Source organism: Rhinoderma darwinii, chromosome 2 (genome assembly GCF_050947455.1).
Source record: "Rhinoderma darwinii isolate aRhiDar2 chromosome 2, aRhiDar2.hap1, whole genome shotgun sequence".
NCBI classification, from domain to species: Eukaryota; Metazoa; Chordata; class Amphibia; order Anura; family Rhinodermatidae; genus Rhinoderma; species Rhinoderma darwinii.
The window spans coordinates 78,812,764-78,831,252 of record NC_134688.1 but is presented as its reverse complement, the minus strand read 5'-3'; the positions used below and the strand labels follow the sequence as shown (position 1 = coordinate 78,831,252).

At 42.1% G+C, this 18,489-nt stretch overlaps 1 protein-coding gene across 3 annotated transcripts in view; it reads left to right on the top strand.

Annotated features, from left to right (window-relative positions):
• ASIC1 (acid sensing ion channel subunit 1) overlaps nt 1-18,489 on the top strand; it is a 223,280-nt gene that overhangs the window by 156,919 nt on the left and 47,872 nt on the right. The window contains exon 1 of one of the 3 annotated variants that reach the window (XM_075851806.1): nt 9,066-9,653. The exons of the other annotated variants lie outside the window; for them this stretch is intronic. Coding sequence (XP_075707921.1) covers nt 9,066-9,653 — 588 coding nt within the window. Of the gene's footprint in view, nt 1-9,065; nt 9,654-18,489 lie in introns of those variants that run through there. 3 annotated transcript variants of the gene reach the window in all.

Below are 18,489 nucleotides of genomic sequence, written 5' to 3'. Positions count from 1 at the left end.
GCTGGCCATAAACTTTATATGGATCAACAATACGACATTCCTGACCATAGACTGAGAATCAATGACCAGTATAGTTAATGTGAAATACAACCCCCAAATACATGATAACTTTCAGCGACGTTCTAGCACCAGAGCTATATCAATTATAGCTAAGGCTATATTCACACCTGCGTTGTGCTGTTCCATTCTTCTGCTTTGTCAGAGGAGCAGAACACGGGAATAACGGAGGCAACGGTTCTCTTGCACGACAGATACCATCGGCGGCCGATGGAACCCATTAACTTTAATGGGATCCGTCGGGTTTCCGTCAGGGTGACCGTCGTTTTACTGAAGACAATAGTGCAGCATGCTGAGCTATTTTCCCTGTTAATCTTTGCAACGGAGCCTCCAATGAAGATGTGAACGAAGCCTAACAGGTCAGGTTCATGGTCGCTAAGAAAAACATTAGGTCAGTAACCTGCTTTACTAAGTTATCCTGGTCATCAAAAAGTTTGGACTTCAGGCCAAGATTGAATTATATAGGGACTTCTAGAGCAGTAGCCTATGGCACATTAATATGGTGGACACCTTCACATGATGATGGGTTGTGGGTATTCTTTGTGTATTGAGCTGTCCATATATTGTAAAAATCTATGTTAAATATTTTACGCTGATGGGTGATGGATGGGGTCTTGTCATTTTAGTTTCAGAGAGGGTCTCATGTTACTGCGTCATTGTTACATGCCAATGGTCAGAGTTTCAGCCAACTCTAGAGTATCTTCAGGAGATTAATACTCCATTGATCTGATGTACCATAGAAATAAAACCTCTAAAGACTTTTTGCTGCAAGGTATTAATGTCTTAATTCTTAATGTCCTTACCATTGGCCACATTAGACACCTGCCCACCTATTTTCATCTAAAGGTTCAAATATAAAAAATTTCATGGGGTAGACCTCAAATTGTAGAGATTAAAAATCTTGGACATACTGCAGCTCAGCATATATAAATGCACTGAATCCTTGGGGAAACGTTTGTGTGTATCATCGTCTCCTTTTTTTTTTTCTAGTGCTGACTAAGGCTGTTTTAAAGCATGTAACTGAGAAGGAAAGGAGGGGGCAAGTATATTTAATTTGATTCTCCAATCTCAGCCTTGGGATTCAGTCCATTAACCCCTTCCATGCAGAGCTACTGATTTGCTACAGGACTCCAGAGAGAAGAGGACTAGCTGATTTAATCTCAGCGAGATTTAATTAAAAAATATTCTAAGACAGAGAGAGTATAGGGTATAGGGTCGAACACTGTGCTATTGAAAATGTCAACCATCTTTAAGATGAGAAGTTGCATGCAGAAACTTTGAGTTGTAAATGAATTGCTGCACTGTCAAATAAAGAAGTGCTAAATGGAGAAAAATAGAATCATTTAATAAAATCTATATTTCATAAGTTTTAGCTGCGGAACTTCAACTTGCTGATCATGACAAGCCTTTTAAGACTCGTCGCCCCTAGCAACCCAGCCGAATCATAGCTGGTGAAATATATGTTTTTCCACCAGAGCACAGTGCCCCCTGCCCCCACTCACAGGTTATTATAATGACTAATATAGCTTTTTATGCAAGGGTGGCATTTCTTGTACTTCCAATGCTCCCCAGAGGATAAATGAGAACAGGAACTGCTCATATCAAATGTAAGACTTTAGCTGGAATTTTTACATCACCCAAATGGCTCATCTCCCAGTCAAAAATAATAGCAATTAATCAAGACGCACAATCTATTAAAAGCATTACAGTACATCCTCTGCCGAACAAACACCCTCACCCTGCACATCCTGATCTATTGCAATATGTGTCTTTCCAACTGAAATACATTAGCAACGATATGGAGATATTTATTTTTATATATATATATATATATATATATATATATATATATATATATATATATACAGTATATATATAAATACACACATATATATGTATATACTGTGTATATATATATATATATATATATATATATATATATATATATATATATATATATATATATATATATATAAAAAGAAACTTTGCAGCACTCCAATATGAAAAAAGTGTGGTTTATTCACTCCAGATACATGTATCTGGAGTGAATAAACCACCACTTTTTTCATATTGGAGTGCTGCAAAGTTTATTTTTCTATACATTACATTACGTCCGAGGATCGGGACGTTTTGCTGGGCACCTGATCAACAATTTCTGTGTGAGTGCTGCTGCTTTCTTTTTTGCTATATATATATATATATATATATATATATATATATATATATATATATATATATATATTTATATATATACATATACTGTATTGACAAAAGTTTTGGGACGCCTACATATTACTACTACAGACTATTTATGACCTCCCATTCTAAATCCATGGACATTAATATGCAGTTGGTCGCCCCTTTGCCGCTAAAACAGCTTCGACTCTTCTGGAAAGGCTTTCAAATAGATTTTGGAGTGTATCTGTGGGAATTTTTTCCCAATCATTCAGAGGAGCATTTGGGAGATCAGACACTGATGTTGGAGGAGAGGGTCTGGCTCGCAATCTCCATTCTAGTTTATTACAAAGGTGTTAGATGGGGTTGAGGTCAAGGCTCTGTGTGGGCCAGTCCAGTTCTTCCACACCAAACTCACCCAACCATGCCTTTATGGACGTTGCTTTGTGCACTGGGGCATAGTCATGCTGGAAGAGAAAAGGGCCGAACCCTGAACTATTCCCATAAAGTTGGAAGCATATAAATGTCCAAAATGTCTTGGTATGCTGAAGCATTAAGATTTCCCTTCACTGGAACTGAGGGGCCAAGGCCAACCCCTGAAAAACAGCCCCATAGCATTATCTCTCCTCTACCAAACTTTACAGTTGGCACAATGCAGTCAGGCAGGTAACGTTCTACTGGCATTCGCCAAACCCAGACTCGTCCATCAGACTGCCAGACAGAATTGTGATTCATCACTCCACTGAACATGTTTCCACTGATCCAGAGTCCAGTGGCGGCTGCTTTATACCACTCCATCTGACACTTGGCATTGTGCTAGTTGATGTAAGGCTGGCATGCAGCTGCTCGCCATGGAAACCCATGTCCTGAAGCTCCCGGGGCACAGTTTTTGTGCGGATGTTAATGCCAGAGGATGTTTGGATCTCTGCAGTTATTGATTTAGCAAAGCGTTGGCGACTTTTGTGCCTCAGCACTCGGCGACACTGATATGTAACATTACGTGGTCTACAACTTTGTGGCTAAGTTACTGTGGTTCCTAAATGCTTCCACTTTACAATAATACCACTCACAGTTTATTGTTTTATATCTACGAGGGAAAAAATTTTACGAACTGACTTATAATGGTGACGTCCTGTTATAGTACCGCGCTGGAATTTAGTGAGCTCTTTAGAACGACCCATTCTTTCACAAATGTTTGTAAAGGTGACTAATGGCTAGTGCTGGATTTTATACTCCTGAGTCAATGGAACTGAATACCTGAAGTCAATGATTAACAGGTGTGCCCCATACTTTTGTCCATATAGTGTGTATATATAAATATGCATCACATGGGCTCACACAATTTGATCAAAATGTGCGCTAAGAACCTCCCTATTGTAAGTTGATTTAGCAGTAATGCATATTTATTTATATTTAGTGGCTTAGGTGGCATTAGTCTTCACAGTGTGCTGTCGCCATTTTCTTGTGTGCTGTATATATATATATATATATATATATATATATATATATATATATATATATATATATTTATACATACATATCAGCACATTATTTTATACTTCTCACAGCCGAAGATGCCCTCGAAACAGTGTGTTAACCACAGTGTGTTGCCCACATAGCAATTTGTCAATCCCAGATAGAAATGTGGAACCAGCATCACACAGGGCTGAGAGATTGTGGTAATGAGTAGAGCGCCCTCCTCTTCCATGTCTTGACATGGTGCCATTCTGTATTCTTCAGCTTTGTCTGTCATTTTCAGCAGCTGGTCCCACTCCAGCTCTTCCTAGATGACTTGCATCTGACATACAAATGTTGAATACTACACTTCTGGTGTAATGGAAAATTCAAGTCATCAATGACCTGGGACATGTATTAAGCGTCTAATTTCCTGGCACTTGGATTCTTTGGTTTTATCATTTTACATTTCAGCTGAATTTAAGTAAATTGGTTAAACAGTACAACTTATCTTGGCTTTATAACAATGAATGACTTCAATAACCAATAAGTAATAAGTGAGGGTTCATCCCCTGGGATTCTGACCGATATCTGGAAGGAATATGAGTGCATGAGGCTGTAAGAAATGTATTTACAGAAATATTTAACTTTATATGGAAATTTTCACTCTGAAATGTGCAAAACTTATTTTAAAATTGTCTTTGAGGGATGTTGGACCGACTGATATTGCAAACCATATTATGTTCATTCCCGCTCACCTTCTTTTTGCAACATGACACGCGGGAAGTAATTCTCAAATTACATTACTATCTATTGCTAATTATCTGTTAAAATATTAAAGATGATTTGAAATATTATAATTCTTGATGGGCTTTTGTGTGGAAGTCTTTGATACAGGCAGTTTTTCATTTTAGTGGCAGCATCATAATAGGGGTAAATGTGAGCTCTGATAGAACATTTATCTGTTTATTACATAAAAAATGTAAAGGAGCATATAACATGGCTTAAGGGTATATTCACACATGGCAGATTTTTTGCAGAAATCTATATGACTGTCCTATTTATATGAATAGAGCTTGCAGAAATCCATGTACTTCCCGCAAAAATAACCCTATTCCGATGAATTGAACTGATTTTCGGTCACCAACTTATTTGCAACAAATCTGCCACGTCAGAATTCACCCTAAAGAGGACCTGTCAGCACTACTGACACGTCTGTTTTGCATTTCTCACACATTTCCATGAGGGATAACAGAGGAACTTCACAAAGCAAAGTTGGAAAAAAGATGTTCCAGGCTTCTTATTTCATGGGAAATTCAAGTATTTACTAAAACAGACATGTCAGGGGATCTGACAAATCCTTTTTAAGCTATTCGTTTTAATGGCTGACTCAACACTGCGTTGTACCCCACTACTAGCAGGACTGTCATCCACCCAACGATAATTTACTTCCTTACCTCTTCTCTCTATCCATTTACCTTCTTGATTGTAAGCTTGTAAGAGCAGGGTTCACACTATAAGCGATTATGAATATTACCATATTACGACTCTGTAAAACCTCCAAGTTGAACAGAACCATAATAAGGCACCCAGAGAAGCCCTACTGTACCACCATATTTTTTTCTGTTGTATGACAGAAAAAAAAACACCATTCTTCCCTGAGAAATGCTGAGATTGGTGCTGTTTGAATATAGGGAAATATTGGGTGGATCTCATCACATTGACAATTAAAATGAAGGTGTGGAATTGCACTGAGAACTCCCTGGAACTTAGAAACCTGAGTAAAATATACCCCAATACTCAATACTTTTTCTGCTGCTTGTTTTATGGTACTTAATACTGTGAACAAGAAACACAGTTTAGCATTAGATGCAATTTCAGATCCATTAATACTTATACCCCTTTATGTTCGACTACTGTACAGGGTTTACATCGGTAAGAGGGGTATACTTATACTTGAATTGTATATATATATATATATATATATATATATATATATATATGTGTGTGTGTGTGTGTGTGTGTGTGTGTTTTGGTGTGATGGGTGGCGATGGCTTTCTTTGGTGTGACAATATTTACAAGGTGGCCTCCTTGTGTAATTGGCATTATGGCTTAGGGGCAGTCTCGGGTGCCATATTGTGGGATGTAGGCACATAGTCACGTATCTTGGGAGAAGTGTGGATCCACACCAACAGTATAAATAGGTGAGAATGTTGGTGCCAAACTGTTGGGCATTATCGGGTGAACAGAGAGAGACACTCCCCTCTTGCTGCGGAGTGTGACATAGTGCTTTCAAAAGAGGGCCTGTTTTTCATGAGATGCGGGTGGATATACCACAACTCTCGGCCACCTGGATTGACAGAGTGTAAGGCGTACAGTGCCGAAATTTGATTTGTTACATCACTCGTGTCTGCGACATTTATGTACTGACAAAGGATCCGGAAATTTTCTCCTGTTTGCGGACTGCTCTAGCTGCTGACTCCTAGCAGAATCAATCGTTATTCTTGGGCCCCGTTACACGTCCATCAATCACATTTTGTGAAGTGTGAATAAAAAGGTTCTAGTTTGCTGTTTCAACCTGGAGTACCAAGCAGTTTAATGTTCCTTTATTTTCTATGTATATATTCAGAGATATACATAGTAGTGAGTCACTCTGGACAAATAGTCTATTTTCCCACATAGCTGCATGTACTAATATATCAGCTGCTGTATTTCTAAAAGACATTTTATCCATATATTCCAACTGAACTGCCCAATCCTATTTGCCACGTTATCGTAATTCATGACAAAGTCTGGCATTAGTATGCAATTATTATAAATTCCAGCCATTCATTGTGGAAAAATAGTTACTGCATTGCTTATTGGGATTGCATTGCATTATTGTTGGGTTTTAAATCTATCTGAGCTGACCAGAAGATATAGTCTGGTGAGGATACGTTCATACAGCAGTATTTGGACAGTATTGTGCATCAGTATTTGTAAACCAAAACCAGGAATGGTTGCAAAACATGGAAGATGTGCAAATATTTCCATTAGACTTTTATCTGTGTAGGTTCCGCTCCTGGCTTTAGCTTACAAATACTGATGCAAAATACTGACCAAAACACTGCCGTGTGAAAGTGGCCTAAATCTGTCAACAAAAAGATTATTCTGCTGCTTTCCTTGGTTAACACTATGCACATTGCCACCTTTTTGTCTAATAATCTTCATTCCGTCCCGTATTTCAAGCACACGTCCTCCCAACTTAGCCCAGCACTGGACTTCCATCCATGCTTCCGACTTCATGGTTGGAGCCCCCCTACCATATTCTCTCCCAAGCCACTAATTGAATTAATGTCTATGACCACCATTGTTAGGTTGGTTAGGAGACAAAAATCTGTGGTCACTGAGGCAGGAAGTGATGTCATTTGATTGATAGATTTAGAAAAGAGGAAATAACTTGGAACAGAAGGGGGCATCACAGAGGAAAATGACTGTCATCACTTTACATGGCATGTATTGTCACTGAAATTGAGGTTTAAATTTGGTTTGCTGATGCAGACATTTTATCCAAACGTTTGGATACCTTGTGACTGTGGTGTCGCGGCATCTTGCAGGTCGGAAAGCAACTACATTCACTTTCATTACCTGTGATGCCGGCTGCGCGAAACAGCAGTGTTGCGGACAAATTCGCTGTGTTGCCGTAGACTGTTGGGACCAAAAACCTCATATGGGGTCTTCTGTCCCATATGAGGAGACAAGTACCAATATTTATACATGGTCAAGGGGGGCCCTACTACATATTCTGCATTGGGATCTAAGAGCTTTAAATACGCCTCTACTCCCAAAATTTTCATACTAATGGAGGCCTGAAATTCAAAAATTTTAAATGTTGCTTCGGAGGTGGTAGAGGGTAAAGATAAAAAAAAATATTCCACCTATTCTGGAGCACTCCTTTAAAGTCCCATCTATATATGTATGCTTAAATAATCACTCTGCTGATAAACTTTACTCAAAACTATGAATACAGGATCCATTAGAAAAAAAGATCAAATTAATAATGACAGATGTGATCGATAACAGGTGGATCCTGCCTGTCGGAGACACACAAGACCTGCTGTCACAGACGTCGTCAGTCCCGCTGACCTGACAGATTCGGGTTTGAGTGCAAGAGACAGCTTCTATGTATCCAGAATAAATAGAAGATGTATCTCAAAAAGTAAAACATTTTTTAATTAAAAAAAAACAACAATTAAAAAGTTGTCTGAAATCCACTAATAGGTGGTTGAATAAAATGAAAATGTGCTCAAATCTTTACGTAGCCTTTATTATTGACTTTTTTTTGCAATTGGATATTTTGGAGAACATAAGGAATTTTATTTTTTACATTTGTGATAGTATGTCTCCTACGTTTTTTATAGCTCCTAAAAGTTAGGTGACAGCTATAAATTATTAAGCACTGTACATTAAATCTGTCTATCTGTCTGGCTCCTGAGATAAGTTTATCCCTGAGATTAGATAACAAAATGGCCGTCATCACTTTATCACACCTTTTCTATTTTTAAGAATCTATAACACCACTTTAGTGTGTTCATATTTTCTTTGTCTTTTAGACATTATCTGTGATAATGCTGTCTGGATTTTGTACATGCATCTCTATAGCTCAGATATTAGATTTAGTCTTACTAATGCAGTAGCAAAGCTGAGATTTGATCAGTCCCCAGGGCCTGTGTAAAATGACCTAAATGACCTTCACAACTTATGTTAAGAGCTGCCTGCGAGAAGGGAGGGATGAATTCCCTTGTCCTTGATGCCGTTTCTCACCCATAATACAACAAATGATATTTCTCATGGAAGGCAATGACAATTCTAACCGGACATACCAAATAAATGTCCCATGTTTTCAAATTCCTGTGCCCTTGTTCCTTCCAGTCCTGCACAGCACCACCCTTTCTGCTGGCATCTTGATATATTATTGATGACTGCTCTCTTGGATCAGTTTGCTGCCTCTTGCAGTTGCAGAGCTAGACTGGAATCCCACAGTGTTAGCGTACAGTTGTATGTCTACCATCCCACCTCAGAGGAATATGAGATGTGCTCCTCGAGTCGCTCCGGCATCTTAGATCATTTAAGAACAGAAAGAATAGAAACGGAAACTTCAATGTGGCAAGAACTAATCGAGACTTCCCGAGGATCATACAACTAAATATTAGTGTGTGAAGGGGGGAGACATTTGTTTCCGTGGAGTAGAATACGTAGTTTTACTTTTTCATGGGAAGAACCCGGTGAGCCAAGTGGTTATCCTTTCATCTATCTCTACATTAATAATCTCACAGATCTCTTTTAGTTTTTTTCCGTGAAGTTCAGACGAAGACTTCTTACATATCCAAACTTAAGCAATGCCAGTGCAGATATTCTGCACATTGTCTGTGACTACAGACAAAGGACCTAAAATCAAGAGAGAAGACAAAGTGGAATGTGAACAGATAGACATAGCTGAGGAGAATGGCGATATTATGGATGCTGTTTCCTTTGCCGGCAGCTGCACTCTCCATGGACTGAGTCACATTATCACTGAAGGACCTTGGGGAGTCCGGCGTTTTGTCTGGGCCGGAGCCTTTTTAGTTTCCCTTTTTCTGTTCCTATCTCAGGTCTGGGAGCGTGTGGCTTACTATAGAGCATATCCTCATCTTACCGCAATCGATGAGATGGTTGCAACCAAAATGGATTTCCCAGCAATTACTTTATGCAACTGCAATCGCTTCCGATCTTCTCAACTCTCTAATTCTGAGATATTCTACCTATCTCCTCTGTTAGACTTTCCAGAGGATGGGGATATAGAATTGGTTTCTGAACCATCTCGGGAAACTGGTGCTGGTACATCTGATTTGTACCAGATCACTGAGCGCTCCTCTCACCAGCTCAATGAAATGATGCTGGACTGCACGTATCAAGGAAGAGATTGTGACATTGACGACTTTATCCCGGTAAGATAATACATACTCCCCAATGGACAAAATGGTTGGAGGAGCAAAATGCCAAATAGTGAAACTTGTCTCTTGTGGGGGCAGTATCATTTATAGCAGAATGGGGGGTTGGGATTACAAATAATAATATAGCGAGAATAGTTCTATTCACATTTAGAATATTTGCGGGTGGAAACTTGAGAAGGAATGACTCAATTGTGTATTGAATACATTCACCTGAATCTTAGTCTATTACAGTAACACTTTAACAAGTAAAGAATTTTTGTAAAGACGTCTGTAGCAATTGGCAAGATCAGAGAATAGTACCGTAGGGTGCGCAGGGCCCCATGCTTAACAAAATATCAAGAAGAGACAAGTCCTGATAGAGTGTGCAAGATGAAAGTTCACATTTTAGGATTTATTTCCATGAGACATTTATTTATCCTGTGCTAATTCATGGGAGAATATCATTATTTGAAGCTTTGCGCTTCTGCTGTTATTACTCAGTGGTAACAGTATGTGGCTTCGCACTTTCAGTACATGGAATAGAAGTAATCTAATTAACTGTTGTATTATAAATGGGGATGTTTCCACATTAGACTCAGTTGTGCACAGAGACGTTATTACACAAATAACATTCCTGAGGTATAATTCCCAAATGTGAAGGATGATGGCAGAGGAATGATGTTGCCTTATGGTTGATTTTCATTGCTTTAATGCAGAATTTTTGTAATACAAACTTTGCCCAGCCATCAGTTATTTCTCTCTCTCTCTCTCTCTCTCTCTCTCTCTCTCTCTCTCTCTCTTTCTCTTTCTCTCTCTCCCCTCTCTTTCTATCTATCTATCTATCTATCATCTATCTATCTATCTATCTATCTATCTCATATCTATCTATCTATCTATCTATCTATCTATCTATCTATCTATCTATCTATCTATGCATCCATCCATCTATCTATCTATCTATCTATCTGTCATCTATCTATCTATCTATCTATCTATCTATCTATCTATCTATCTATCTATCTATCTATCTAACTCATATCTATCTATCTATCTATCTATCTATCTATCTATCTGTCATCTATCTATCTATCTATCATCTATCTATCGCTATCTGTTTTTTTATTTTATATATATATATATATATATATATATATATATATATATAGTATGGAGAGGGACGTAACTTTAGGGGGTGTAGAGGTTGCAGTTGCAGCCATGCCCCAGAGCCTCAAGGCATGACCCTATATTAGGAGGCCAGCACTAGAAATCATATGTGATCGTTGGAGGACCCTGTTACAGATTTTGTATTAGGCCCAGAAGATTCAAATCAAGCCTCTGCCTCATGTTATACATCAAGGTGTTTTAAATTTGGATAGATAGATAGATAGATAGATAGATAGATAGATAGATAGATAGATAGATAGATAGATAGATAGATAGATAGATAGATAGATAGATAGATAGATAGATAGATAGATAGATAGATATGAGATAGATAGATAGATAGATAGATAGATAGATAGATAGATAGATAGATAGATAGATAGATAGATAGATAGATAGATAGATAGATAGATAGATATGAGATAGATAGATAGATAGATAGATAGATAGATAGATAGATAGATAGATAGATAGATAGATAGATAGATATGAGATAGATAGATAGATAGATAGATAGATAGATAGAGAGATAGATAGATAGATAGAGAGATAGATAGATAGATAGATAGATAGATAGATAGATAGATAGATAGATAGATAGATAGATAGATAGATAGATAGATAGATAGATAGATAGATAGATAGATAGATAGATAGATAGATATGAGATAGATAGATAGATAGATAGATAGATAGATAGATAGATAGATAGATAGATAGATAGATAGATAGATAGATAGATAGATAGACAGTAAAGATACAATTTGAAAATTTCAATTAAGATGGAATTAGCTAAAACATTTTTATGTAGCTCATAGAAATATTTGAATGCCTGAGCCCCTCCATGCCCACACACCTCCAGGTGTCTTGTACTTTTAAGTATTTCATATCCTATGCAGTCATAGCATCACAGGAAAACATGTTTAATGTCAGATCGGTTTAGAGAAGTACAAATTATGAAATCGAGATCACACCTACCTTAACACTTCTCAACCACTTACTTATAAATTATTAATAAACCATAATCATTTTGAAAATGCCAGTACCTATAGTTGCAGCAATTGTGGAACGATTCATAAATTCTCAGTATAGTCCCCATTCACTTTCCACAACAAATGATATTTATTTATCGACCTAGGGTAATTACAGTATCTGTCTATTCACCTGTTATAGGATATTGGGAATGCTTTTATACAGTATATCTTTTTCTGAGGAATTTTAATGCAGAGAACTAAAAGTATAAGTAGCAGGGAAAGGTTACGAAACGAGTTATGTAGCAAAGACCTTTAATATATTCCAGGGCAAAATAAATGTTCTGTAATATGAGGTACTCAGTAAAATGTAAGTCCTTAGGATGATGAGAGGAGATTGATGAGAGGGCAGCAAACCCAGTGAATTAGAGGTTAGGAGTAGTGGAGGTTCTTTAAGAGCACTGCATAGTTTCCAGTTGAAAATCATTCACATAGAATAGAAATCAGGGCACATTTTATGAGACTTCTTTGCTCGTCCTTGGACTTCTTAGGCCCTGTTCACACTGAGTTTTTTGCAGGCAGAAAATTCTGAATTTTGTGTCAGATTGTGTCAGATTTTGTGTCAATGTCTGATCTGTCTGCACGCCATTTGCCACGTTTTCCACAGCATTTTTCGCCCGCAGCCATTGAGCGCCGCGGGCAAATAATGCTGCGAAAAACACTTTCTCTGCCTCCTATTGATGTCAATGGTAGGTCAGAGACGTAAACGCCCGAATATAGGGCATGTCGTTTTTTTCCCACGAGCTGGTTTTACCAATCGTGGGGAAAAAAACACCTCTGCCTCCTATTGAAATAAATTGAAGGTGTTATCAGCCGTTTTTTGCCGCATTTTCCGACGCGGTTTCCGCGTCAAAAAACGTGTAAAAAAACTCAGTGTGAACAGGGCCTAAGGTGTTTGGTTTGTATCCTCTACTTTTAATAATATTAAATTGCTTTCCTTTGCACTATAAAGGAGGTTACATTCATGGGGATGTTCCAATTAGATTAATTAAAAGACTTAAGAAAACAAAGGTGCCAAGCAGTGGCGTAGCTATAGGGGTCGCAATTGCGACCGGGCCCCGATGCCAGAGGGGCCCACGGCCCACATCAATAAAAAGTTACTATAGTAACTGGGTCCGCGGGCCCCTGTTACTATAGTAACTGACAGTACTTACCCACCTTGTTCGGGAGCGCAGCGGAGGTCCTGACGTCACAGCGCTGTGCGCCACACACAACATCCCGACCCTGGATAGAGTCAGGACCTCCACTGCTGCTGAAGAGGAGGGTAAGATTAATATCCCTGTCTGCTGAAGCTGATAGGTCGGGGTCCGACTCCCGGGATTGCGACAATCTGCTGTTTGAAAGGCTCATACGAGAGCTGCTTCCCCTTCGTTCCGGTTACTTGCTCACACTGTGAATGTAATGGCAGGGGGTAGGGAGACGGACAAGTGAGCCCTAATCTACCCGCCACTCTGTCCCTGCCTACTTGCAACGACCCGCCCTAGGCGACGGGGTACAACTGGGCGGCGGTCCCTGCGCTCAGTAAGTGCACGACAAACACGACAAACATACAAGGAACACAAGCAAGGAAAAGGGGCCGTTGCCCACGGCAACACCGTGAGCAACCAGAGTGGTGAACGAGCCGAGTCAAGCCAGGAGTGTGCGAGGTACAAAACGAAAAGCAGAAGAGTAGTCGGTAAGCCAGGGTCTGTATGGAGCAGGATCAAAAATAGCAGGAGCTGTAGCTGGGCCAGGAAACCACAAGGAAAGAAACACAAGCAATAACAAGCACAGAGGGACAGGAAGTGCAGGGTTAAATAGACCGAGGGCGGGAGCTAGCTGAGTCTGGCCAGGTTACGATAGGCTCTCCCACTCCTAAGCCTGCCAGCCTGAATGGTGGAAGCAGGAGTCAGTCTCAGGGATGTATTCTCTGGTGCTGACTGATTAGTTCTGGGAGTTAACCCCGAAGCTGTGCCTGGCAGATCCTTTACAGTACCCCCCCCTTTTATGAGGGGCCACCGGACCCTTTTTAAGTGGACCTGGCTTACTGGGGAAACGCAGGTGGAACCTCCTGACCAATACCCCAGCGTGAACATCCCGGGCGGGTACCCAAGTCCTCTCCTCGGGCCCGTATCCTCTCCAATGGACCAGGTACTGGAGGGAGCCTTGGACAATCTTGCTGTCCACAATCCTGGCCACCTCGAATTCCACCCCCTCCGGGGTGAGGATGGGAACAGGAGGTCTCCTCGAGGGAGCCAAGGACGGGGAGCAGCGTTTGAGGAGGGAGGCATGAAACACGTCGTGTATCCGAAAAGACGGGGGTAACTCCAGCCGGAAGGAGACAGGATTGAGGACCTCAATGACCTTATACGGCCCAATAAACCGGGGAGCAAACTTCTTGGACGGAACCTTGAGACGCAAGTTCCTAGACGACAACCACACCAGATCCCCGACCATAAACAGGGGGTTAGCAGAACGTTTTTTATCAGCCTGAGTTTTTTGTACGCTCTGGGACACCTCTAGGTTTTTCTGAACCTGGGCCCAGACTGTGCACAGTTCCCGATGAACGACCTCTACCTCAGGATTGTTGGAACTACCAGGTGAAACGGAGGAGAACCGTGGATTAAACCCAAAATTACAAAAAAAAGGAGAGACCCCTGACGAGTTACTGACCCGGTTATTAAGGGAAAATTCGGCGAGGGGAATGAAAGAGACCCAATCAAATTGACAGTCAGAGACAAAACACCTTAAGTATTGTTCTAGAGATTGATTAGTCCTCTCCGTTTGGCCATTGGTTTCAGGATGGAAGGCAGAGGAGAAGGACAGATCAATCCCCAACTTCATACAGAAGGCTCTCCAAAACAATGAAACAAATTGTACCCCTCTGTCCGAAACAATATTGACAGGGACCCCATGGAGACGCAGGATGTGTTTGACAAACAAGGTAGCCAACGTTTTGGCGTTGGGTAATTTCTTGAGGGGCACAAAGTGGCACATCTTACTGAAGCGGTCCACCACCACCCACACCACCGACTTGCCTTGGGATGGAGGCAAATCGGTGATAAAATCCATGGAGATATGTGTCCAAGGTCTCTGGGGAATGGGCAACGAACGCAGTAAGCCCGCTGGTCGGGACCTGGGAGTCTTGGACCTAGCACAAACCTCACAAGCGGCGACGTAGGCCTTAACGTCTTTAGGCAACCCAGGCCACCAATAATTTCTGGTAATGAGGTGTTTGGTACCCAGGATGCCTGGATGGCCAGATAGTGCGGAGTCATGATTTTCCCTAAGTACCCTTAGCCGGAATTGCAGGGGAACAAACAGCTTGTTCTCAGGAAGGTTCCCGGGAGCTGCACCTTGATCAGCAGCAATATCAGAGACTAAATCAGAATCGATCGAGGAAATGATTATACCTGGAGGCAAAATACAAGCAGGATCTTCCTCCGAAGGAGGGCTGGCCATGAAGCTACGCGACAGTGCATCAGCCTTAATATTTTTAGACCCAGCCCTATAGGTAACCAAAAAATTGAATCTGGTAAAAAATAACGCCCATCGAGCTTGTCTCGGGTTTAGCCTCCGGGCAGATTCTAGGAAAACCAGATTCTTGTGGTCGGTAAGGACCGTTACCTGGTGCCTAGCCCCCTCCAGGAAGTGGCGCCACTCTTCAAATGCCCATTTAATGGCTAAGAGTTCGCGGTTGCCAATATCATAGTTACTTTCAGTTGGCGTAAACTTCCTGGAGAAGTAGGCACAGGGGCGGAGATGGGTGAGGGACCTGGTACCCTGGGACAAGACAGCCCCCACTCCCACCTCAGATGCGTCAACTTCCACGATAAATGGCTCCATTTGGTTGGGCTGAACCAGCACCGGGGCCGAGACAAAGCACTTCTTAAGGACCTCAAAAGCCTGGACAGCCTCAGGAGGCCAGTGGAGGAGATCAGCACCTTTGCGAGTGAGGTCCGTAAGGGGCTTAGCGATGACCGAGAAGTTAGCAATAAATCTCCTGTAATAATTAGCGAACCCCAAAAAACACTGTAACGCCTTCAGGGAGGCAGGTTGGACCCATTCCGCCACAGCCTGAACCTTGGCGGGGTCCATGCGGAATTCATGAGGAGTGAGGATTTGACCCAAAAATGGAATCTCCTGTACCCCAAACACACATTTTTCGGTTTTGGCAAACAGTTTATTTTCCCGAAGGACCTGGAGCACCTTCCTGACATGCTCAATGTGGGAGGACCAGTCCTTGGAAAACACCAGTATGCCATCAAGGTACACTACCAGAAAAATCCCCAGGTAATTTCTCAAAATCTCATTTATGAAATTCTGGAAGACCGCAGGGGCATTACACAACCCAAAGGGCATGACGAGGTATTCGAAAATGGCCTTCGGGCGTGTTAAACGCAGTCTTCCACTCATCCCCCTCTTTGATGCGAATAAGGTTATACGCCCCCCGTAGATCCAATTTAGAAAACCATTGGGCCCCCTGAACCTGATTAAAGAGATCAGGAATCAAAGGAAGGGGATACTGGTTCCTTACCGTGACCTTATTCAGGCTACGGTAGTCAATGCATGGCCTAAGACCACCATCCTTCTTCCCCACGAAGAAGAAGCCAGCACCTACCGGAGAAGAAGAGGGACGAATGTAACCCTTGGCCAGGGATTCCTGGATATACACTCTCATAGCTTCACGTTCGGGACAAGAAAGATTAAATATCCTACCCTTAGGAAGCTTAGCTCCTGGTACCAATTCGATAGCGCAATCGTATTCTCTATGAGGAGGTAACACTTCGGAGGCCTCCCTAGAGAAAACATCAGCGAAGTCCTGAACAAACTCGGGTAGCGTATTCGCCTCCTTAGGGGGAGAAATAGAATTAACAGAAAAACATGACGTACAACATTCATTACCCCATTTGGTTAGCTCCCCAGTATTCCAGTCAAACGTAGGATTATGCAACTGCAACCAGGGAAGACCTAGAACCAAATCGTACGATAATCCCTGCATCAACGGTACAGAGCATTGCTCCAAATGCATGGAGCCAACAAGGAGTTCAAAAACAGGGGTATGCTGTGTAAAATAACCATTAGCAAGAGGAGTGGAGTCGATACCCACTACCGGGACAGGTTTAGGCAAATCAATAAGAGGCATAGCAAGGGACATAGCAAATTCCACAGACATGATATTAGTAGAGGACCCTGAATCCACGAAGGCACTGCCGGTAGCAGACCTACCACCAAAAGAGACCTGAAAGGGAAGCAAGATCTTAGTATGTTTCATATTTACGGGAAATACCTGTGCGCCCAAGTGACCTCCCCGATGATCACTTAGACGCGGAAGTTCTCTGGCTGCAATCTTACGCTTAGGACAGTTGTTCACTTGATGCTTGTCGTCCCCACAGTAGAAGCAGAGACCATTCTTCCTGCGGAATTCTCTACGTTGTTGGGGGGACATGGAGGCCCCGAGTTGCATAGGTATCTCTGAATCTTTCGGGGAGGAACGAAGCAACGGAGCTTCGGGAGGCATCATGGGGGAGTCGGAGGAGAAAACACATAAATGTTCACGTTGTCGTTCCCTGAGACGTCGGTCAAGTCGTATCGCTAAAGCCATAACCTGGTCTAGGGAGTCAGAAGAGGGATAGCTAACTAGCAGGTCTCTCAGGGCATTCGACAGACCCAACCTAAACTGGCACCTTAAGGCAGGGTCATTCCACCGAGAAGCTACGCACCACTTCCGAAAGTCAGAGCAATACTCCTCAACAGGTCTCTTACCCTGACTTAAGGTCACCAGCTGACTCTCGGCAAAGGCAGTCCTGTCAGTCTCGTCATAAATAAGTCCGAGAGCAGAAAAGAAACAATCAACGGAGGAAAGTTCAGGGGCGTCAGGAGCCAAGGAGAAGGCCCACTCTTGGGGCCCTTCCTGGAGCCGGGACATAATTATACCCACTCGCTGGCTCTCAGAACCTGAGGAATGAGGCTTTAAACGAAAGTAAAGCCTACAACTCTCCCGAAAGGAGAGAAAAGCCCTCTGGTCCCCTGAGAACCGGTCGGGCAACTTGAGGTGGGGTTCAAGAGGTGCGGTGAGGGGAACTACCAGGGTAGCATCAGGCTGGTTGACCCTCTGAGCCAGGGCCTGGACCTGTAGGGAGAGACCCTGCATTTGCTGAGCCAGGGTCTCACGGGGATCCATAGTGGTGTCAGGGAGCAGGGGTAGAGTAGGTATGGGCTTGTTATTATGTAATGGCAGGGGGTAGGGAGACGGACAAGTGAGCCCTAATCTACCCGCCACTCTGTCCCTGCCTACTTGCAACGACCCGCCCTAGGCGACGGGGTACAACTGGGCGGCGGTCCCTGCGCTCAGTAAGAGCACGACAAACACGACAAACATACAAGGAACACAAGCAAGGAAAAGGGGCCGTTGCCCACGGCAACACCGTGAGCAACCAGAGTGGTGAACGAGCCGAGTCAAGCCAGGAGTGTGCGAGGTACAAAACGAAAAGCAGAAGAGTAGTCGGTAAGCCAGGGTCTGTATGGAGCAGGATCAAAAATAGCAGGAGCTGTAGCTGGGCCAGGAAACCACAAGGAAAGAAACACAAGCAATAACAAGCACAGAGGGACAGGAAGTGCAGGCTTAAATAGACCGAGGGCGGGAGCTAGCTGAGTCTGGCCAGGTTACGATAGGC